The sequence below is a fragment of the Vulpes vulpes genome, chromosome 2 (assembly GCF_048418805.1).
Source record: "Vulpes vulpes isolate BD-2025 chromosome 2, VulVul3, whole genome shotgun sequence".
NCBI lineage: Eukaryota > Metazoa > Chordata > Mammalia > Carnivora > Canidae > Vulpes > Vulpes vulpes.
Genome location: NC_132781.1, coordinates 31,130,564 through 31,154,969, shown reverse-complemented (window position 1 = coordinate 31,154,969; position 24,406 = coordinate 31,130,564). Strand labels below are relative to the sequence as shown.

The 24,406-nt window shown below is 40.4% G+C and overlaps 1 protein-coding gene across 4 annotated transcripts in view; it reads right to left on the bottom strand.

Annotated features, from left to right (window-relative positions):
- Positions 1–24,406, bottom strand: part of ANKFN1 (ankyrin repeat and fibronectin type III domain containing 1) — a 450,535-nt gene that overhangs the window by 75,305 nt on the left and 350,824 nt on the right. For all 4 annotated transcript variants that reach the window (XM_072747535.1, XM_025995982.2, XM_072747537.1 and 1 more), the window contains one exon: positions 368–465. In XM_072747535.1, coding sequence (XP_072603636.1) covers positions 368–465 — 98 coding nt within the window. The remainder of the gene's footprint in view (positions 1–367; positions 466–24,406) is intronic.

Here is a 24,406-nt window from a genome sequence, read left to right as displayed (position 1 = left end):
GGGTTAGTGGAGGCTGTTATTTTTACCATCAGACAGAGAGTCAAAATTGGATCTCTCAGAGCCTTTGATCCCCCCTGAAGATTAGACTGTGATCCAGAAAGCAGCAGCTTTCAAGGCTTGTATGGGGCCAGTTTTTTTCTGATGTCTGTAGAACATGGCAACTTACAAAGTGGTTCATGCTGTCTGCTTACCCCTTTGTGGGGTTCAGATTATGGATACCAGACATATCACACTTAACGAGTGGCAGTTGTTGCCAGAGGACTGGGTGTTGGCAGTTGCTTCCAGAGTAGGCATTTGCTACCCAAATCCCAGCACAAACATCAGGGGCAGGGAAATGGGAAGCCTAATGGGAACATTTGGCCTTTACCGTTTTAAGTCCCATGATTGTGCATCTCAGGGTCTGCAGGTTTTCCATGATGATTTCTCCAGCCAAAGGACAAAAGTCTTTAGATATGCTCCATTCCACTGCAAGGAGAGAAAGACAAAGAATGAAATTCACTCAGAGAATGAATCTCAGAAACTCTAGCAAAAGTGTCTCTCAAAAACTGTTAAGTTTGCCTTCTTTTCCCTGTATTGGCACATCTCACAATTTTCCTTGGGATAACAAGTCAGTTTCTAAGTTTGCAATTATTTTTTTTAAGTAAGAGAAAAATATTTAATCATTGAATGGTGATTAATATACCTTAAATATACATATGTGTATGTGTCTGTGTACATATGTATATAGACTCACACGTGCTCAGGCACATTATATATAACAGTTCATTGTATGTAGAAGGTAGATTATTAATTGCATGAAAGAAGTAAAGGACATTCCCTTCTGTTAGCTGCCCAAGTCTGGTTTGGGCTTCACCATGCTACTGAAAGTGCTATTTCAAGGTCTCAGGGACATTTTTTTCCCAAATAAAGAAGTCTCCTTTTATTTCTTTCTGTGTCATTGAACACCTTCTTCTTCTGGAAGCATTCTCTTCTTGTAGTGGCCCAACTCGCTGCTCCCCAGGTTCTCCTCCTCTTCCCTGGTCTTGTCTTCCAGGCTTTTTCATTGGCTTCCCTTCAGCCTGAGGATTTAGGGTTTGTGGCTGTACTCTTCAGTGCTCCCCCCACACCTGACATCCCTGAAATGGGTGTTCATTAACAATTCAACCTAACACCCAAATTCTAATGCCCCACTTTACTGTGAGGCCATTTTCTTTCATAACATTTTCCACTGGTTGAAAAAACTGTGCTGAGGAAAGATAAAGTGTGCCTCATCAGTATAAAGCGTCTTAAGTGACAGTTTACTCATGGCAGGGTTTAAGGCAATCCTGAATGAAGCAGGAGCTCAAGGCATATGGAAGATAAGTCTTGCACATTCTAAGCCTCATGATGACAAGCTGTATAGGTTTTAAGATTTAAGTTATATTCCCTAGGATACTTGAGTACTTCAGAATTAAGGCAAACCATCCCTATAGCCTTCTGTTTCTTTTGAGTCACACAGTCCCCCTGCTTTAGGGCAGCTGCTCCTGTACCCTCAGCTCCTCCCTATGTTCTTAGGAATGTAGCTCATTCTCATTCTCTAGAAATTATTTTCCTAAAGTTCCTAGTGCTCTGATTGTCTTCAATAGCCTCTTCCTGGGAAAGCCTGCCATTCTGGCCGCCTCCCCTACTTTTTGCAGCCTTCTTTCCCCTCAGTTTTGAAAAAAACCTTTTTTTTTCAATTTTTATTTATTTATGATAGTCACACACACACAGAGAGAGAGAGAGAGAGAGAGAGAGAGGCAGAGACATAGGCAGAGGGAGAAGCAGGCTCCATGCGCCGGGAGCCCGATGTGGGATTCGATCCTGGGTCTCCAGGATCGCGCCCTGGGCCAAAGGCAGGTGCTAAACTACTGCGCCACCCAGGGATCCCTCCCCTCAGTTTTGATTGCACCCTTTCTTCCTACCCCCATCATGACCCCTCTTTCTGGCCTCTTCCTGGTTCCTCCTTTCCTTCTCCCTTTGCTATGATGTGCCTTGTGGGTTTGCTTTTGGCTCTTTTCTCGCTTCACATGCTTGTCCCATGCTTGAATAAGCGGTGACCTTATTCACTCGTATGGCTCCAACAATGGCTCTCAAAACTGTAGTTCTAGGTCCACCTCTCTTAGGATTCTAACTTTGTCCTGCAAGTCTCCACGTGAGTGCCTGCTAGTACTTCTCTTTGCCAAAATAGGTTTCTCTTCTTGTTTTCTCAGCTTTATGTCATGGCATTGCCATATACCCAATCACCCAACCCCAAATCCCAGAGCATCCCTGCCTCTTCATTTTCCCCAATTCCTCATGATCGGTTGATTACTAAACCCAGTAGGTTCTGCTTTAAAATGTCTCTCACAAGTTTTCCTCTCCCTCCTATACTGAACTTATTCTAGAGCTAAACTTTATAATCATGTGCATCAGTCTGCAGGTTTTTTTTGTGTGTGTGTGTGCAAGGAGGTGTAGGCCTGATTAATTAACTGATGAACTCTCCCAACTGATTTTTTCTGTTTATTTTATCCTTATACATGATCTTTTTATGACAGCCTGAATTATAGTTTAAAAATGCAGATCTCTGCTTAAAATCTTTTCATACTGTCCAGTTGCTTTCAAAATAGAATGAAATGTTGGGGCACCTTGGGGGCTTAGTTGCTTAAGTGTCTGCCTTCAGCTCAGGTAATTTTAGGGTCCTGGGATTGATCTCCACATCAGGCTTCCTGCTCAGTGGGGAGCCTGCTTCTCCCTCTCCCTCTGCCTCTGCCCCCTGCTTGTGCACTCTCTCTCAAATAAATAAGTAAAAACTTAAATGTTAACAAGGCATTCAAGGACCTTCATAATCTGGTCCCAGCCTTACTCTACTAGTCTCATCTCCTGCCATGTCTCACAGTAAAGTCCTTGCTTTGTAAGTCTCTGTTACCTGATTATTCTGTATACTTTTTTGCCTCTGTGTCTTTTGCTCATCTTCTAACTGCTGCTTGGTAAAACTCTACTAATCCATTAAGACCTAGCAAAGTTAACTCTAAATTCCTCAGCAATAATTAAATACACCTGTTTCTGTGTTCCCAAAGCCCTTTATTCATATGAAAACAAGATTTATTACATATATATTATGCTTTATTGCATGTATCTCTTTTTCTTGTTAGATTGTGACAAATTTGAGAATAGGAGAAGTACCCTTCCCTTCTTCCTCTCTAGTACATGGATTTATGCCTCTGGTGCATAGAATGTGCTTCCTAAATATTTTACAAATAAAATATATACAATTTGATTACATGCATAGATATACACACATGCATATGTGTGCGGGCACATACACATGCTCAGAATAGACTGGTTGTTTTCCAGCAAGGAGATATTTTTCTTCCTGTGAATCTTCTCCTTCTCTAGTCCCTTGCCCTTTGAAGCTCTCAGGCATGTTGTAAAATGTAATTTGAATCAAATGATTATATGTTGAATCTTAAAGCAGGCCTACACTTCCTTACAAATATGTATTCTAAAACATTTAATATATACATTATATATATAGATCTGTGTATGTATTTTTTTCCAAAATGTTTTATTATGCTCATGAGCTACTAGCTCTGAAGAAGCCAAGTCTCTGGAAGTCGACTTGGAGAGGGTTTGTAATGTTGCATATAACTAGCTAAAGAAAAAGGCGATCACTGAAGAAATTATCACAAACAAAACAAAATGAAAACCAGTAGCAAATTTGCAAGGATATCTAGAAAACAAGGGATACAGAAAAATTCTGGAAATAGAAATATCCTTGGTTGCCACTGAGACATATGTAATTGGCTAATGTTGAGGAGCTCCCAAGTGGGAGGATGAGAATCCATAGTTTCTGATTCCAGGCTAAGGATTCAGGGTGATTTCCTAAAAGAAGAGCTAGAGATTGCTAGGAATATCTCCAAATGGTTAATGACAAGTTCGTCACAGATACAATCTTTAAAATTTGAAAGGAACGATTTATTTTTGAGTAACAACTGTTCCTGTTCTATGGCAATGTTTTACAAAACATGTTTCAGGTGGAAAAGGGGACCTAGCTTCTTGAGAAACAAAACAAAAAACAAATAAGTGGCTTTGTAAGGAGATACGGTTCTGCTTTGGAAGTTAATAGAAAGTTTTAAGTATTTAATTAGATCTCGTAATGTGAAAGAGAACATTCACGTGGAAGGAAAAAATCCTCCATGTTGGAATGGACAAGCTGTTCTGGGGCAACAACAGTCTTTTCCCTCTATGTACTTCATTGGGTTGGTGGACTCTTTTGATATGAGGAAAGGAGCTTCTGGTCATTTAAAAACTGAGGGAGGGAAACAGTGAGCAGGAATCACTTTGAGAGCCCACTGGGAATTCTAAGAAGCAACTTAGCATGGTCTCTCTGGAAAGTTATGTGTAGGTAGTTTAAAGACTTAATATTAAAGCCATGAGAAAATCACTTATAAGCCTGCTCTAAATCCCTGAAGGACTGGAGCCATGTATATGAAGTTTAAAACTATATAAGACTTATAATTTTAAGATAAAGATCAGGGCAACTGTTTCTACTTAGGTCTGGGAAATCGAAGCAGGGTTTAATCATGCAATGGCTTATAGCAGTTGAACATTAGCGAGAAAGAGACCAGACAAAACCTAGGTGTTAGTATTTCTTAAAATTTGGCTCTGGCTCAAACTGTGATTCACTATATTTATATCAAATAACTATGAATATTTTAAATATGACGCATTATTATTTTAACAAATATTTCGATTTTATCTAAGCTTTAGCAAGTAGAGTCTTTTGGGAGGGAGAGTTCTAGCTGAACACCTCTATTTACTGGATGGCAGCTATGTAAAAAAAAGACATAGGCCAAAAGCTTAAGAAGAAAGAGCTCCTGAAAGTCTAGCTTTGTCACCTGAAGCCTATTATGTGAGAAGAAAAGTCACAGAATCAGTGCTAGAATAGAAAATTCATGACTGGAAGCATTAGGATGCACAAGCAGGACAAAGTCTACACTTAGGTAAATTTTCAGCCTCGTGGTATGAGTTGTGTGAAACCCTGCTTTGGCCAATAATACTTGTAAGTTTTCAGGCCAGTTTCTTGAGAGGTAAAGACTCTGCAAAAAAAAAAAAAAAAAAAAAAAAAAAAAAAAAAAAAAAAAAAAAAAAGGCATAAAGAGATAACGGGTTCCTGGGTGGCTCAGTCAGATAAATGTCTGACTCTTGATTTTAGCTCAGGTCATTGATCTCTCAGAGTCCTGAGATCGAGCCCCATGTTGGGCTTCATGAAGAGTGTGGAGTATGCTTAAGATTTTTTCTCTCCCTCTCCCTCTCCCAACTCATGCTCTCTTTCTCCTTAAATAAATAAAATCCTTTAAAAGAGAGATAACATTATAGCAATGTCTAATTTCTACTTAGTTGATAAAAAAACATCTAAAACCTGCTAGTATCCAAGTTCTCTCTCAAAACCTAGAGCTGCTTTATTCTGTGCACGTGTCAGGAGAAGCATACTGTAAGAAGTGTACTCTTGCTTTTTGCCCTGCTCAAACCTTCCACTTTTAGCCTTATGTCACTTGACCTCAGACCTATTGTTTTTTTCTCTCTTTTGGTATGCTGTCCTCTTCCCCCAAATTATCTTCCCCTTCATTCAAACAGGAGTGGTTCAAAGTCCCTTCCTTTCCACAGCTTTCCCTGGCTTTCTAAGGGAAGCTCCTTGGCCAATTTTCCCATAGCAACTTTAATATATTGGTCACACTACACTTTATTGTTTTGTATTTGTTTTCTAAGAGATCTGCCTCCTCGGTCATGAATGAGTTCTGAGATCAGGAACTATGTTGGATTTTATCAGTTTACAAAGCACCTATCTTGGCACCTACCATAGCATAAGTATTCAGTAAATGGTGCATGAATTGATTACTTGATTCTTAACTATGGAATGCTTAAAGTCTAAGGTAGACAGAAATCTGATGCTGGTATATAAAGAATAAGAAAACAGTGTCAGAATAGAAGAGAGAAAGAGAACAGAAGTTGCTTGAGCTGCCCAGTAAGTGGTTGAGATGGAGATTAATTCCTGGCCTCCAGATTCCCAGCATCTCAGACTCTTCACTTGTCCATACTGCCACTCAGGAACCAAAAAAAAAAGTTTATTTCCTGTTCCCTATCAGCACTTCAGTGGAACCAAAACGGCATTCTTACTGGCCACACTCACCCCGGCGCCTTAGCTAATGAACGGAATTTGGCTAGACTGCCCAGCCCAGTACCAGAGCATTATGAAATCCTCCCCGATCCATCTAATTGTGTAGTTTCTAACCTTTGAGGCCAACCATAGCACAAGAGGAAGAAAGAGGGAGTGAGGGACGTGCCGAGAAACCCAGAAGGAGATCAAATACAGTCTTTGCTAGAGATGAGAAGATGTGTCTTGCCGAAGCATGAACCCGCTCAACACTTGTGGGTTTTAAATTGGGAACTGACGTGAAAAACTCTGGATCTGGGAATTCTGTTTAGCTCTGGCAAAATACGAGGTCGGAGCTGCTTGCATTTTTTATTTTTAATTCCCTTGGTAGTCCTAGGAGCAGGGGCATGCATTACTTTCAAACAAGAATCTTTATTGTTTGCATAGCACACAGTCTTTCAGTTAATTAGAAAAACATTTTTTTTCCCCCAAATTAAATTTCCCTAGAAAAACAATGATTTAAATTAAGGGCAAAAGGCTTTTTTTTTTTTTTTTTGACACTAGTAAAGCCTTCCTGCACCCACAACTTCTGGAAGATTAAAAGCAAGGTTGGAATCAGAGGGCTATATTCATTTATTTATGGTCAGATTTTTTTTTTGATATTTTTTTTATTGGAGTTAGATCACAAAATCACAGTAAATATTTAAAACCCATTGTTCCCTGTTTTACCGCATTTTGCTATTATTTATGCTCTGGAGGTTATTGATATCTGTTGTATCTGAATAGTGGAAATAATAGATGATGGTGCACATCTCTTCCCAATCATTTTAGTGACATTACGTTGTAGCTTGGAGTATTTACACCATAAAAAAAATCAGAAATCAGGTCTTGATTTTTTTATTTTGTGAACTGTCTAGATCAGGTATTGGCAAACTATAGTTCACGAGCAAAATCCAGCCTAGGTCTGGTATTGTATGGCCCAGGGACTAAGGGATAGTTTTAGTTTCTATACTTCTAAAGGATTGTGAAACATACACACATACACACACACACATACACACAAGAATATGTGACAGAGACCATATATGGCCCCAAAAGCCTAATAATATTTAGGTCCTTAACAGGAGAAATATGCTGATCACCAGTTTAGACTTAAGAAAGTGATCAAGAAAATGTCAGTAATGCAGGTTAAAAGTTTCTCTGGCTGTTTCATTATGATTAGCACAAAAAACCTGAGGAAATATTTTTTCAGTACTCAAAAATTACTTGATTGGACAAAGAAGTTGCTTTGTCCCCTTGATGAATGAGTGGGGTTCCACCATAAGCCTTGGTTATTTCTCCTTGTTTTACCTCCTTAAAGTAAATGAAAACATCAACCAACACTTAAATGGCATCTATACTCACCCATTAACTGCAGCTATAGGTTGGCTCACAGATGCAAGAGTTTGATAAAAATAAATGAAAGCATTTTGGGTGATTCAACAGGTTATATATAAGAAACTTACAAAAAAGAGTATTGTATATTTTATTATTATGATTTATAAATTGTATACCACATATCCTATCAGTAAAATTTATAGTAGACTTAATGTAGGTATACACAAACAGAGATAGCTCCCCCACCCCCACCCCCACTGAAAGCCAGTTGTTAAACATTTACCATTCCTACCACTGAATAAATGATAAATGTTTGCTCGGACAGACTCTTAAGGGTGGATATAACCTGACTAGCAGGGTATAATGTCAGGGGGAGTAGATTTCTTAGGCATAATTTAGGTAACATTTTTACCAGGAGGCAAGAATGAAGTGTGCAAACCCCTTTAGGAGGCAGGAGTGGCACAATGAGGGAATCTGGGGCAAAAGATTAGTTACCAAGCAGTCATCATCTGGAAGGTCTGCCCAGTGGCCAGGCATCAGGCGCTGGGCAGTGCAGGTGTCCGGGCTTCCTGTGTCAGTTCTTCCAGCCCAAGCCAGGGCTGCCCCAGAAACTGGCGCAGCACACAGCCTATGGGGGGGCCATCCTTGGACTTGACTGCAACCAGGATGGTGGAGTTAGGGACTGCCCAGCAGAAACCTGCATGTCAACAGTAGGTTTGACAAGACATACCCAGTCCAGTACTTCTGATGGTGTGGAAGAGCTCCATTCCTCAACCAGATTATCTTAGCTTCACTATTATTATATTATTATACATTAGCATTATATTTTATTTCATTGTTATCTGGACTCTATGGATGGGTACTTTTGAGGCACTATGGATGGAAAATAGGCACACGGGTCATTAATTGAGACAGACTTTTGACTCTTTTTTTCCTGGCATAGTGCCATATCCTTGAATTATAGGAAGTCCAGATTTTCACTTGTTTTAAACTACTTTTTCATAGAAACTGTCCAGATAATAAATCTTTGTTTATTAAAGAAGCATAAGCCTTTCAAAGGTTTCAGATACAACTGATTGTTAGCAGATACAACTGATGGTAGCAGATACAACTGAATGTTAGCAAGGACTCAAAACCAAGTGGCAGAGAGCTGAAGGCCCGGACTGTAGCCCCTCCAGCCTTCCTCTGAGAACAGGAACCTCTTCCACCTGGGAAGAGCCCTTCTCCTGGATGAGCTTCCTAGGATTCTGTGAGTTTTGTTTGTTGTGCTCCCAGCAGAGAGCTGCCCTTCTCACCTGCAGGGAGGGCTCTGGCAAGCTACTTTATGTTTCTCAAGGGCACAAAGGGAAGCGCAGCATCAGCTGTTTGATTTACACACATAAGGTCCAAGATATGTGGCCAGTTCACAGCTTTCTGAATCCTTCTGGGCTCCCATGGAATTAAAATAACCATCCATAGGGGCAAAAGCAACAACATTCCATCTCTCCCACCAGGCAAGGAGTCTTTATTCAGAGATTGGTACTCTTAGCTATTTGGCTGTTCTTTCATTTTCTGGCTGTGCCCATTTCACCATCCCATGTTCCCCTTTATCATGCCATATTGATCTCTGGACACCCACTCCATTCTCTTGTATAAGCATGGAGTAGGAGCTCAGATTAAGCAGGTTTGACTTCTGTGTGGACACTGATAGGTTGTGGATAGTCCTTGTAGTTCCATTTGGTTCCTGTGAACTACAAAATACAGACTCCTTCACTGGGCATTTAACCTAATTTCTGAATGTTTTTCCTTTGCACTACTCCCTGCATTTGCCTTGTGCTCCAAGGAAGGAAAACTAACACTTAATGAAAATCTAGGGGATCCCTGGGTGGCGCAGCAGTTCAGCGCCTGCCTTTGGCCCAGAGCGCGATCCTGGAGACCCGGGATCGAATCCCACATCGACCTCCCGGTGCATGGAGCCTGCTTCTCCCTCTGCCTATGTCTCTGCCTCTCTCTCTCTCTCTCTGTGACTATCATAAATAAATAATAAAAAAAATTTGAAAATCTACCACATTGTTTTACAGATAATTTCATCATTTCTTTCTTATAATAGTCCTCTAGATAGACTAAGTCACTCATTGAGACGTTCTACCAATTTAACTAGTGGCAGAGCTAGGTATTAAAGCCAGTCTGTGTGAATCCTGAGCTCACCTACAGCTTCCTCTTGTGCCTGTGGTCAGACCCCTGCCCTCACCCTTGCCAGCAAGGTCCTGGGGGCCTGAGTCTTCTCCATGTTCCAGCGCCGGCTCCATCACGCCCACTTCTCTCCTCTCTGATTTTTGGATCCTCAAACATGTCCGGCTTCTTCCTCTCACACAGACTTAATTTTGCCGGAAATGTTCTTCCTTCTTTCTGACTTTGATTGTATTCATTATCCCTTCCTTTACCCTGAGCAAATCAGTATAAATGTCACTCCTGTGTATAAGCCTTCTCTGATCCCAAGGTAACATGAAGTCTCTGTTTCATCTCTTGCACCACCAAACACTGTCCCTGTGGAGCACTATTAGTGCTCTTATCTTTGATACTGTTGGCTCGAGGAGGACATTAATTGTGTATATAAACAGCCAGCATATATTGTAGAATAGCGTAGGACAGTACATACTTATTGAATCCATGTTAGATTACGGACCAGCTAGGTTACAGGGATACGGAGAGGTAAGTGACATGGTCCCTGGCCTCAAGGAGTTTACTATTTAAAATGAGTTTACAAAAAAAAAAAAAAAAAAAAAAAAGATTTTACAGATGAAGACAGGAGGTTTGGAGTGTTTGGGTCTGTCTCAGACCAAAGTTCCTTTCCCATCACCATGCTCTCTCAGGAAACAAAGTCATCTTTCCAGCCTGATGTCTCTCCCATCTCCTCTTGTCAAAAAACTACCCAAGTGAGAGGCTCAGCCTCCTTCAACATGAGCTCACTCTGTCTGATTTCCAACAGTAATTGTATCTATCATTCTTCCTGGCATGAATACTCTCTATTTTGTATTATAATGATTTCATGTATTTTCAACTCTGCCTGTACAACGTATTTCAAGTTGGCCTTTTAATTTCTTTTAACTCCAATATTGGAACTCTTGTCACATTGGCACTCTGTTTGAGACAGTTTGAGAGCTCAACTGGTTTCTCTGTCTCTGTGCATACCCCTTATTAATCCACAGAAGCCAGAACAGTCTTTTCAAAGGATGAACATATCACAATACTTTGCTTCACTTGAACATCATAAGTGTACTTGGAATAAAATCCTAACTTCTTAATGGACTCTGTAACAGGGATGGGCAAACAGACCTGCAGGCCAAATCCAGTCTCCTGCCTGTTTCCGTGCAGCCTGTGACCTAAGAATAGTTTCTGTGCTGAGAAAAAAAAAATTGAAATATTTTGTAACTTGAAAATAATGTGAAATTCATGTCTTACTGACCATAAATAAAAGTGTATTGGAACACACCCCAACTCATTATTTTGCATATCATCTCAATGGTAGAATTGAACAGTTGCAATACAGACCATGTGGCCCATGAAGCCTAACATGTTTACTGCTCTGACACTTTGTAGGAAGAATGTACAGACCTCTAGTCCACAAGAGTCATGATCTGACTCCTGTCAGCTTCTGTGAAACTCCCTGACCTGTTATTTTATACATTTTCCTTTGTCCACACACTCTTCCCAAGTTATTTCTACCAAGTTCATCCTGCACCTCACTCTCATACATTATCCTCTGTTCTTTTGGTTTTAGCATTTATCACATTATCTTAATTTGAAAGTATTTATTAGCTTACTTGCTTACCCAAGAAAATGTGAGCTACATAAGCTGGTCGGCTTTTCCTCACCGTATCCCCTGGGCCTACAAAAGGATATGCACATTGTAGGCATTGCCCCCCCCACCCCCCAAAAAATGTGAAATGAACATTTTATCTTCCCTGTAAGTTCTTCAAGGAAGAACTCATTTCTGCATCCCCCACAGTGGCCCACATTGTGCCTTGTATGGAGTAACAGTTCCAAAAATAGCTACTGACCGAATAAAATGCCAGTCACTTTCTCTTCCTCCTCGGATGAAGTGACAAAACACTTGCTGTCTGCAGGACCCCAAGAAACAATAAAACATGTGTAGCATCTTTTTCACTTCATCCACACTCCACTGTTTGATAGCACATTTTAAGGAGGGGCCATGGATTCCAGAATATTCCTCAGGCTATAATTATATCAAGTGTCCAGGAGAGGATGTTTTCAGCTGATGCAGAGTTAGGGTAGGTGTTTTCTGATGATGGGAAAGAACCATTGACCAAGAGTGAGGCTGGCAGTTTTTCCAAAGAAAATTGCTCTAATTACTATTATTTTTTTAAGGTAATAGGTTACCTTTAAAATATGGTGTGTGTAAAATGTGACCCCAGAAAAGATAAAAAGGAAATCCTGAATTAAACAAAAATAGGTAATGGTTTATAGGAAGCTAAAGCTTAGGGATCTTTAGAGGAACATGTGAAGACCATCTATTAATATCTATTGGGGAACTGTGCTTCACTCCTAAATATTTCACTTTATCCTCTTAGCTATCCCACATGGTAGGTAATGATTTTCTCATTGTACAGCTGAGGAACTTGAACTTTTAAACAACTGGCTCAGGACCACACAACTTGTCAGTGCAGAGTCTGGACTTGAACCCCTTGTCTGTCTTGTCTGCTTCCCAAGCCAAAGACAAAGGGATGAATGGACTAACAGCTATGTTGAGGTCTTTTCAGCAAGAGAAAGTACCAACTGTGAAAAGCTTGCAGAAAGTATTTGGAATATTTGACTTCTATTGAGGGAACCTGAGACGGGCTCCTGGTTGGTGCCTGTGTTTCCTTTTCCCAAGGGCCAGCATTGTCTCTCATACTCTGATTTCCTTGTTGTGGTTTCAAGAGGGCGAGAGAGTTGGGGCCAGTAACCACTGAGCAGAACAGGGGATTATACTGAGGCTGGGGATTGTGAATCTCATGAAGGTGTTCTGTATTTTCATGTCAGTTACATGTGGCTGTGGTGGCCAAGATAGGTACGGATTAAAACACACACACACACATACACACACACCAACAGCAGCATAAACAGTCTCAGAAGAGTCATATAAATTGCTGGCATATAATTTGAGCCGGGTTCATGTTATTTAACTTCACTGGTGCCAAATCTTCCTCCATCTCTTCTCTATGTTAGCCTTTTCTGCCCACCCCAATCCTGCTTCTCTTCTGGCTAGAGAGACACTTAGGCCAAGGTGAGAGAGAAGATGGATGACCTTGGAACAAATCAAGTGCAGAACAGGAGTGGTTCTCCAGGATCCAAAGGAATTTGTGGGAGAACAGAAATAAATAAGAATGGACAAGACCACCTTGGGAACAGTCAGCCACAGTCTTCCTCCCTTTGTCTCACCAAGGGGAATGTACTGTTTGGGGTGCTTCACTTCTATATTTGTTTTGACATTCTACAGTAGATTACTCAACAAGGTGTCTTATTGACCCTGAAAAATCCAATCATTAGATTTTTTTTTTTTCCCCATCAAGCCAGTCATAAGCCTTCCAGAGTTTCCCAGAGAGACAAAGAGCCCTGTATTCCATTCCCATTCTCAGCTTCTCTTTCTTGTAGATGACCAGAATGGCTGATGTTGAGGGTACAAACCTCAGTATGCTCATTTGGGGGTTCTTTACTTGGGGAACAGGAATTCCAAATGGGCTTCAGGGAGTCAAAGAAAACCCTTCATATTGTAAGCAACATAGATCTATTTTCTCCCCAGATCCCTATGAAAAGCTTACATATCATTATGCACAATGTATACCCTAGCTTGAGCTATTTAAAGGGCCTAATTACTTTTCTTGGGGTTAGTGCTATAGTTGTCTTAGTTTTGTATGTTGCGTTTTGGTTCTACATTTCTACTTATATGGGACATACCTAAATTTTTAGCATTTACAAAACATATTTGAGTCAGTAGTCTGAACCCAAAATGTATACTGCTGAATATTTTCCAGCTCATCTGTATATTGGGGAGATTTACCCATGCCTTTTATCTTGGTCCATGGGAACAACTGGCACGTAGTAGATTCCTAATAAAGATGTCTTAAATGAATAAATGCAATAATTGATTTAATAAAGAAGACTCTTGTCACATTCACAGTTACAAAGGAAGAACAAGACTGCTATTTTGCAAACATTCAACAGAGGTCATCCACTGTGGGGAAGATGAAGGTAAGGTGTTCTTAGAGTTTCAGATTTTGAAAAGTCTTTTTCTTATTCTAAGGTAACAAGATGGGGCAGGGAAGTCACTGGCAATATTTAAATCTTAGGAGCAAGGTACTGGCCCATAAACTGAGAAAAAGAATTATGTAGACTCACTAGAGTAAAATACACATAGTAGGGTTTAGTAAATATAGCTGAATTTATTGCATTTTCCATCTGTTGGCCCAGTATCCAACACCAAGCTCATTGCTGGCATATTTGAGATAGGAAGTCAAATCCAACTTTTCATTTAGTGCTGTTTGGTGGATTGATTTATCACACTTTTACTGACTCCCTAGTAGGAACCAGATGATGTAAAGTAATGGGGATGGGATTATGAGTAAAGTTTGATCCTAGCCCTTAAGGCAGTGGCAGTCCAATGGGAGTGATGCATGAGTCACTACAAGGTTCTAATGCAATGTGATGAATATTCGGAGAGAGGCAGGCTCAGAGTGGGATCTCCCTCCGCAATCTGGGGACAGGGTGGCTAGGGACAGCTTACTGGACAAGCTGGCTCCTGAGAGTATAGGTCTGCCAAGGGAAGAGAGTGGTCAGAGGCATTCCAGGTAGAGGTTGCTGTGTGAGCAAAGGCACAGATTCATAGTGTCGTCAGGGGATTGCAGGGCAATTACAGGGAACAGGAGAAGAGGTGAAGTGGGAGAGGATTGTGACCTTAATCAGAGAAGAGATTTGACAGAGAGGCAAGAACTCATCATACTAACATATCTTGGAGGTATTGTGGAGCCATGGATAGAAAGCATTTTAGAAAGATCATTCTTGTAGCCTGTGGGAGAATAACTGGAGTGGGTAAGGCTATAACTAGGAAGACCAGAAAGATTATGCCATGGATCATGCCATGATCCATGTAAATGGAATGCCAGCTCAGGGTTGGTGCTATTTTCATGCTTTGTGAAGAGGAAGAAACTGCTTGACTTCCTGTTAGCCACCAAGAGACACCTTTTCCTATTCATTGAGGCAACTGTGAGCTAAATTTTTATGTAAACCCAAAGACTTGGCATCTCCAGCTCTTATAGGAATCATGAATACTGGAGTTCAGCTATTTTTAACTAGGAGCTATTAACAACAGTGTATATTTTTAAATTTCCAAATCAAATATCATGGACATATCAGAAATCATGTTCCCTTGGCAGGTGTATGTAACTGGTCTCAGCTTTACTCAGAGCTCCATTGCAAACAATAATAAAAACACTGACCTCTCATTGCTCATTTTGTATTTATGAAGCGGTCACCATCTCAGTTTACACATGCAAAACAGAGTCGATTGGATGAGGTGAGCAGGAATCCCCTCTGACAGTAGATTTTTGGGAGGAGGCTTTCACCCTTAAATAACTTTCAAAACAACACTTGGTGGCAAGAGATCAAAGAAATGCTATTACCACAGGGGCTGCTTTTCCCCCACAATGGTGTCCCTTCAGTCAGCCTTATTAGTGACTGGAGCAAACACTCTTCTACACAAAATCAGACCCAAGCCCAGTGAGATGTTTGTTCACATGGTGTTCCTCTCTGAGGAGTCCAGGTGAGAGAAAGAGAGGAAGAAGGAACACAGGAAAGTCAATTGTGGCTGGTACTTGTCTACTTCTCATCACAGGAAGAACATCTTATAGTTTCATAGCATTTTCAGTTTGTGATACTTTCCTTCACATTTTTCTCCTTGTAGAGACCAGGTCATCAGCTCTGCAAGGTTGCGTGTGCTATCCAAGGCCACACACTAAGAATGAAGGGGAGGGGGACATTTTGAATCCAGGTCTGTCTGGGCTCAAAATCCAGTGCCTTTTTCCCTCCCAGTTCAGTGTTTCCACATGTCCACAAGGTAAGGAAAACAGTGGCTGCCAAGAGGGAATTACAGAGGTGCCCCAGTTCCTAAGTTTGGATTTTGAGAAAGTCTGACAGGTGATCCTTCTGAATCTTCAGTTAGCTGTCAGATGAAGGTACAGTTCCATAGACTAGCTTCATTCCACAGTGAGAGGTAGGGCATTGTGCCTTTGGCATTCCAAGGGGCTTGCCCCCCGCACACTCACCCACTTCCCTGTAGGGCCCTGGAAAAACATGTAGCATTTAGATTTTGAAGGGTTTTGATACTCCTTCAAGTGCAAATCTCTGGGACCATTTCTTAGGTGGCTCAGATTCTTGACCTTCATGAGCATACTGCACTTCAGTGACACTTTACAACTTCAAAACACCTTCATGCAGTCACATTTCCACACAGGAGCCAACACTTTTCTGTGCATCTTTAAAAGACTTGAAGGCATATGCTGGTGGGTGACAGGTATGTGAGCATGAATAAGACATCTTCCCTGCATTGGGACTCAGCCCCTCAGGCAAATGGATAAAGATATAGGTGGTTGTAGTAGGACAAGATGCTCCCTGTCACAGGCAGGTGAGCAAGGTGATATTCAGGTTCTAAGGACTAACACAGTTGGGAAGGGGATAGGACAAGGGAAGGTGATGTCTGGTCTGGGTTTCATTTTTTTTTTTTAAGATTGTATTTATTTACTCATGAGAGACACAGGCAGAGGGAGAAGCAGACTCCATGCCAAGAACCCAGTGCGGGACTCCATCATGGGACCCCCAGGATCATGACCTGAGCCAAAGGCAGATGCTCAACCACTAAGCCACCCAGGTGTCCCTGGTCTGGGTTTCAAAGACTGGGTAGGATTTTACCACAGTGAGGAGAGCATTCCAGGGAGGGAGACTGAGGGTTGAGAGAGTGGGCATGATAGGGTAAAGAAGGGATGGTTTGAAGCAGAGGAACTTGGCATGCCCCCAGGGGCTGAGGAATGGGCCTCACTTTCACATGTGAAAGTCTTTAATGCAGTGCTGAGAATTGGTTTTTATCTCATGGGATCCAGTGAAGATTCATGAGCAGAAGAATGACACGATCACTTCATGATTTAATCTGTGACCAGTGTTGATGTAAGGAAGGTCACGAAAGACATTTAAACCTTACAAGCTCTGTTAGGTTAGTTCTTACTCTTCTATTTCAAGTAAGGGAGCTGATTCTTTAAAGTGTTCTGGTGACTTCCTGATGGCTGGTAGGCACAGGTATCACAACCCACCTGTGCAATTTTGGACTTCCATTTCTATAGATACCACATGCCTGTATGACAAATGGCCCTTAACCTTTTTGTTTTTTATAGAGCCTATGATTTTATAATATCTGGGGTGGTCTGCCCAGCTCATTCACCACCAACATTGTACATAGTATCACCACCAACATTGTACATAGTAACTTAGATTTCCTGTGTAGGTCTGCCATACCTGAGAACAGTGACCTTTCCACATGATTCTTTCTTCTTTTTTTACTTCAACTCAGTTATCAAGATGAATCTCCTCAGAGTAATTGCTGGATAGTGTTGACAAATCCTTGAATCTCATCATCGGACAGCAGCCATGCTGACAGCAGACCCTCAGAGCTGTGCCACATGAGCTACTGTGGCTTCCACCCTGCTAGGTCAGGTCTGGGACTTTGGGGACCCGTCAGCTGAAGTTCCAGACCCAGAGCACAGTCTCTTCCATCGCAGAAAACCTGGTGGAGGGCTCTGCTTTGAAGTTCACTTTTTTAACACCAGACATGCCACTGAGCTCCAACAGTAAATGAAAGCAAAAGCTAGAGTTCAGGCAGAAGCTAAAAATAATTACAGGCTTTGGCTGACCCTCTTATGGAAATAGATTCTTCCATTTATAACGGAAACTAAAAAAAAAAAAAACCTACTGGAGGTGGTCATGGCTGAAATGGAGGGTTTCTAGCATCTCAGGGGTCACTACTCAGTAACTGATTTCAAATTATTTTGAATGGTAAGTTCTCACATCAAGGTGTATCAGCTTCACCTGTTTATAAATGCCCTTACCATTTATTATTTCATTAAGCCTCAAAATAGAAAAGTGATGAGCACACCTCAGGCTTCAGGGTTTTGATTTTTAAAACAAACAAAATAAAAAAGAGACAAACAAAAAACAGACTCCTAGCTACAGAGAACAAGCTGATGGTTGCCATTGGGGAGGCGGATGGGGGATGGGGGAAGTGGGTGAAGGGGATAAAGAGCACACTTCTGGTGATGAAGACTGAGAAATGTATAGGATCATTGGATCACTGAAACTATGTGCCCCTGAAATTAATCTTACATTGTATGTTAATTATACTTCAATTTTTTTAAAAAAGCATTTGTAAATGTTAGATACTGATTAGGTAATTACCTAAAAATTTTAGTCTCATACAAGATGTTGAAAATGTGTGTGTATATCAGGGAAGAGGCTAAATGCTGCCTGGCACTGGAAATTGAGATGTGAAAGTTTATTTCAGTATTATTATTTTTTTTAAAGATTGATATGTTTATTTTTAGAGAGAGCAAGAGAAAGAATGAGTGTGGGGGAGGGGGTGAGAGAGATGAGGTGGGGCTCGATCCCATGATCTGAAATTACGACTCTAACCAAAATCAAGAGTGGGTTGCTTAACTAACTGAGAACCCGGGTGCCCCCCAAAACTTACTTTTTAAAAAAGATTTTATTTATTTATTCATGAGAGACACACAGAGAGAGAGAGAGCCAGAGACACAGACAGAGGGAGAAGCAGGCTCCACACAGGGAGCCCGATGTGAGACTCGATCCCGGAACTCTGGGATCACGCCCTGGGCGGAAGGCAGGTGCCAAACCGCTGAGCCACCCAGGCATCCCAAAACTTATGTTTAAAATGTATAATTTATCCATAAATTATCTGACTAGTATTAGGAGATAACTGACCTAGAAATATGCATAAAAAGATTTCCTTTTTGGAAGACATTGGAAATCTCTGACTTTTCTACATGTACCCGTCATTTCACCCATATAAAGGGATGGAAAAAATGTGTTTGAAAGTAGCAGATCTGGGGATTCCTGGGTGGCTCAGTGGTTGAGCATCTTACTTCGTCTCAGGGCATGATCCTGAGATCCTCGGATTGAGTCCTGCATCAGGTTCCCCGGGGGGAGCCTGCTTCTCCCTCTGCCTATGTCTCTCCCTCTCTCTCTCTCTGTGTTTCTAATGAATAAATAAATAAAATCTTAAAAAGAAAAAAATGTAGCACATCTAATACCTTTCTTTTAAAAAAACAAGTGGCATTACAGCATGGAAAAAAAAATCTAATCCTTTAAAAGGTTATAGTCCCTCTTAGCTTGCTTCCCACAGGCCACTACTGATACCTGTTTTTGACTCTTCTTCCAGCTATTTTCCATGTGGACAAAATAGAGAATATACTCTGACCTCCCAGGAGGACATTCTGTTTCTTCATGGGTAAAATGAGAGAGTACCTGGCTAATTGGTTCGTTAAAACAATGACATGGAAAATACTTGACAGACTTTGGAAGGGTCTGCTAATATTAACTGACCATCCTTAACCTGGAGTTCACGGACCTCTGCAAAATCTAAGGCTTAGCTTCACAGTGTTTAAAAAGACCTTGAAATTTAAACTTGTGTTTTCATTGGGCAGGCAGAGCCACTGTGGCTACAAACTTTTCAAAAGGAGAATGATACCAAAGCGGTTTAGGACCAGCATTCTAGAGCCCGAGTGCCATTTTCTCGGTGTTGTGCCCTATTCATTGAACATGCATCACATGAATGAGAGGATAAAGATTGTGAAGCAATACAGTTGTCCTGCAGGCTTTCTAACTGTCTCTGGTTTTCTCTCCTGTTATGGCCTTCACCCCGGAGCACTGTCTACATGCTCTTACTGAGCCATCCCATTCCTCTAAATAAACCTACTCACTTGCCCCACAGTGTCAGCCTTCTAAAATTGCCCCCTCCATTCTCCCATTACCAAAACTCAAAATTAGGGAAAGCTGAACTTCTAATTAAAAATTAAAGATACTAAAAAAAAAAAAAAAAAAAAATTAAAGATACTGGTGCAGCCCGGGTGACTCAGTGGTTTAGCGCCACCTTCAGCCCAGGGCCTGATCCTGGAGACCCAGGATCAAGTCCCTCGTCAGGCTCCCTGCATGGAGCCTGCTTCTCCCTCTGAGCACTGGTGTGAGGCCACTCACACAGCAGAGGCTGAATGTTCAGTTGCTGAATGGGAGCTAGAGCTACTTTAAGATGGCAGGGTTTTCTAGGGCTCCTCATTTTATAATCCCTCATAGTTATATCATAGAACCATAGTTCTATAAATTGCTCAGATAATGGGCTAGACTCATTAACCTGTGAAATCCCCTCCCTGGGCTTTAGGTCTGTCTGGTGAGTGTTGCTTGGGGGAGTATATGCTATTGGGGATATAATAGTGAACTAATAGTGAACGTAGGATTTTCATCTTGGCTCTGTGACCTTGAGCAAGTCCATTTACCTTTCTGGGACTCAGTTTCTTCAGTTCTAGAAGAATAGGTTGGGCCAGATGAACTATGCTTTTCCTTGGACAACATGACCAAAAGTTCCATAAAACCAAACCTTTATCCTCTGATCTCAAAAACATCAAACCAACACAAACACATTCTTTATCTTCGTTAATTCCTTACCAAATAACAAAGAATTTACCACCACAGTGTCAAATAGATTTACCTATTTAAAGATGGAAGAATAGGGGATCCCTGGGTGGCGCAGCGGTTTAGCACCTGCCTTTGGCCCAGGGCGCGATCCTAGAGACACGGGATCGAATCCCACATCGGGCTCCCGGTGCATGGAGCCTGCTTCTCCCTCTGCCTATGTCTCTGCCTCTCTCTCTCTCCCTCTCTCTGTGACCATCATAAGTAAATAAAAAAAAAAAAATTAAAAAAAAAAATAAAGATGGAAGAATAATAAAATGATCAGAAAAGAAGGTAGATTTAAAACGATACTGCTAGAAACCATTTAATAATAACCAAATAAATTCACTTGGAAATTCTGGGGAAGCTTTGGCAAACTGTTTCTGTTAAGTAGCTAGAACTATCCAAGTGAAAACAACTCAAATAGAATTTGAAAGAAATGAGAGTCCCTCTTCCCAACTTTTGACAAAGCAAAAAGAACAGACTCCGATTCACAGAAAAAATCACTAGGAAAGATGAAGTCTCCATGAAGTTCTCTTTCTCCTACAGGAACAAAACCATGTTAAGATCTACTTCTTGGAGAAAGAAAATAATATAGACTTTGGAGAATTCTAGTAGGTTCCCTGTAATAACAAGAAGATGTTATTCTCAGGGCAAAGAAAATGGGAAGTCTGTCATTTGGGGCTTCAACTCTCAAAACTGGGCTGGCTTTTCTCCTGCTTATTGTACTGTCCGTTCTTATTTTTAAATTATATATTATTTAAGTAACTGTGGCTCCATTTTATGACTCTGAAAACAGCAGAAACACTGTCTTCCTATTTTAGGAAGAAACTGAGGCCACAGGGGGTAAGTACTTGCTCAAGTTCACGCAGCTAACAAGTAGAGGGACGTGTAAAAAATTTCAAATGAATGAGGAAGGGAATTGTGATTGCTTGCATTTCAAAAATAGTTCTTTTCTTACCTTATTAAACTCAAGTTTTAGAAAAAAAATAGGCATAATAATGTCATGATTTTGTTAAGTGGGGATAACTTGGCTTAACAAGGAGGAACAGGGTCATGAAGGCTTATGTGTGAGTTTCATTTTTTAAAGAGATGCTGATGAACTTGTGTAAGGCTCTCCTCATCATGGAGCAGTTAGTGATCAGGATTTATTCAGATGCCATGAGGAAAAAGCTTTTAAGTACATAAGACTTTAAAATGAATTCTAAACAAAACAAATGAGCAAAAGAAGAAAAAAAGCAAGAGAGACAAAGCAAGAAATAGTTTCAACTATAGGGAACACACTGATGATTGCCATAGGGGAGGTGGGTGGTGAGTTGGGGGAGATAGGGGATGGGGATGAAGGAGTGCACTTTTGGAGATGAGCACCAGGTGATGTATGAAGTGTTGAATCACTATATTGTACATCTGAAACTAATATAACACTGTATGGTAACTATACTGGAATTAAAAAAATATTTTAAAAAATGAATTATTCTTCCCCATGGAAACCTCTAAAATTTTCAACATTCCCACAGTAGTTTTATAATAATTACTTATGGAAATCATCCCATATAAAGGGGATAAAGCTTTTTGCATAAATTTGAAGAAAATATTTGTTTTTAAAATAAGGAACATGGGATCCCTGGGTGGCGCAGCGGTTTAGCGCCTGCCTTTGGTCCAGGGCGCGATCCTGGAGACCCGGGATCGAATCCCACGTCGGGCTCCCAGGTGCATGGAGCCTGCTTCTCCCTCTGCCTATGTCTCTGCCTCTCTCTCTCTCTCTCTCTCTCTGTGACTGTCATAAATAAATAAAAATTTAAAAAAATTAAAAAAATAAAATAAGGAACATAACACTAAGAGACAAAAAATGAAAAACTTGCTAGTGATCACCAATACTAACAAATTAAATATTTTTTTATTTTTTCTTTTCCCTTCCACAGTTAAGTCCATGATCCACTTTGTATCAATTTTTATATAAGTTTTGAAACTTAGGGTAAAGGTTTGTTTTGTTTTGTTTTGTTTAGCCTCTATATATCTGATTGCTGCAACACCATTTGTTAAAAAGGTGTTGGCAACTGGATTGCTTTTGTCAAAAATCAGTTGGACATATTTGTGTGGCTCAAATTCTGGGATCTCTCCTGTTGCACTGATCTTTGTGTCTGTCCTTCCATCAATACCACACGGTCTTGATTATCACAGCTCTGCAATAAAGTCTTGGAATTGGGTAGACCAATTCCCTCCACCATATTCTGCTTTTTAAGAATTACTATAGCTGTTTTAATTCCTTTGCCTTTCAATATACACTCAAAAAAGCCTTGTCTATGTCTACAAAAAAATCATGCTTGCACTTTGATAGGTTACTTTGCAGGGTGTAGCATTCTGGGCTGACAATTCTCTTCTTTCAGCTCTTGGAAAATATTGTGCCACTTTTGGCTGAACTCCACAGTTTCTGATGAGAAATCTGCTATCATTTGAATTGGTTTTCTTCTGTGGGTCAGGTGTTGTTTTTCTCTTGTTGCATTCCAAATTTTTTTTCTTTGTCTTTAGTTTTTACAAATTTGATGATTTTGTGTTTTGGTGTTCTTTTGGTTGATCCTGTTTGGGGTTTGCCTAGCTATTTGAATCTATTGGTTTCTGCCATTTTCAAAAATCGGGACATTTTTCAGCCATCATTTCTTTAAGTACTTTTCCAGTACCACCCTTTTCCTCCTCTCATCCTGCTACTCCTCTGACAGGAATGTTAGATCTTTTGTTACCATCCTTCTTGTCCTTAATGCTCGGTATGTATATATATATATATATATATTTTTTTTTTTCTTTTAGCCTGTTTTCTCTCTATTATTCACACTGGGTAATTTTTACGGTTCTGTCTTCTAGCTCACTGATTTTCTCCCCTCTCCCCCCTCCATGCCACTGTTAGACATATCCACTGAGACTCGGTGTTTCAGCTGTTGTGTTTTTCAGTTGTACCATTTACATTTAGTTTTTCTTCATGCTTTCTCTCTCTTTGCTATGACTTCGTTACTTTGCTTAGGCATTTTATTTCTTCATGTGTTCCAAGCTTGCATGTAATTGCCTGTTGAAGCATCTTTATCATGTCTGTTGACTGGGTCAGAAAATTCTAACATCTCTTTCTCTATTGTTGGCCTCTGTTGATTGTCTTCTTTCACCCAGTTTGAGACTATCCTGGTTCTTGCTCTTGTGAATGATTTTCAACTGAAAGCCGGACATTTTCATATTTTATGAGACCCATTCTGTCTTTTAAAATGTCTGTTTGAGCTGGCTTTTCAGAAAAATCACTCCAGTGTTTTTAGCTGTTTTTAATGGGAAGAATAGGGAAAGTTAGATCTCTTCCATCTTATAAATTCTTGTGTCTCTGAGTGAGATTTTAAGATTATTGAAATCCAGCTGTTTCTCTAGAATCTCATAGGATGGAGACACAAATTCTAAGATGTGGACTTAAAAAAAAAAAAAAACAAACCTCTTAAGAGCGTTTACCAAGAGCGTTTACCTTTTTGTATTTCTAAGTAACATGATCTCATGACTTCCTCCCATCCCCCAGCTATTAGTCATTTTTCATGCCTGTGGTCAAACCCAGTTTGAAAGGCAAGGACTCCACAGAATCCACTATGCTGATCATTCAGGGCCTGGTTACTTTTATAACCAGGAAGGTTGCCAGTATGATACACTACCTCAAAATTTAGCTCCCTCTTTATTTTTCCCTGGTATAAGTATTTTTGAAGTAGATAACAGAAATGAAACCTTTTGGTAACCCAGTAATCTAGCCTTGGTATCTCTGATCCTCTCTTCTGTTTCTTTTTCATAAGATCTGTGAGTTGAATGTAGTTTTGGAGATAAAGAATTTGATTGATTGCTGTCTTCTTCCACCACTAGGAAAATATGAGAGTATTCCTGATGGGTCCACATAAAGGCTCCCATCATTTTCACAGGTGCCTTTATCTAATCCACTAGCAATTTACATCTATGATAATGCATAATAGCAACCCAGGCTTAACCAGATGTCTTGAAGAAAATAAATGGAGGGAATATAGTTAACAAACATACGTGCGTGGGGAGATAAAACTCATAAAAATGTTACGATAATTTTCAGAAAGACATCCAGAATGTTGCAATGGGCCAACCAATATGTGG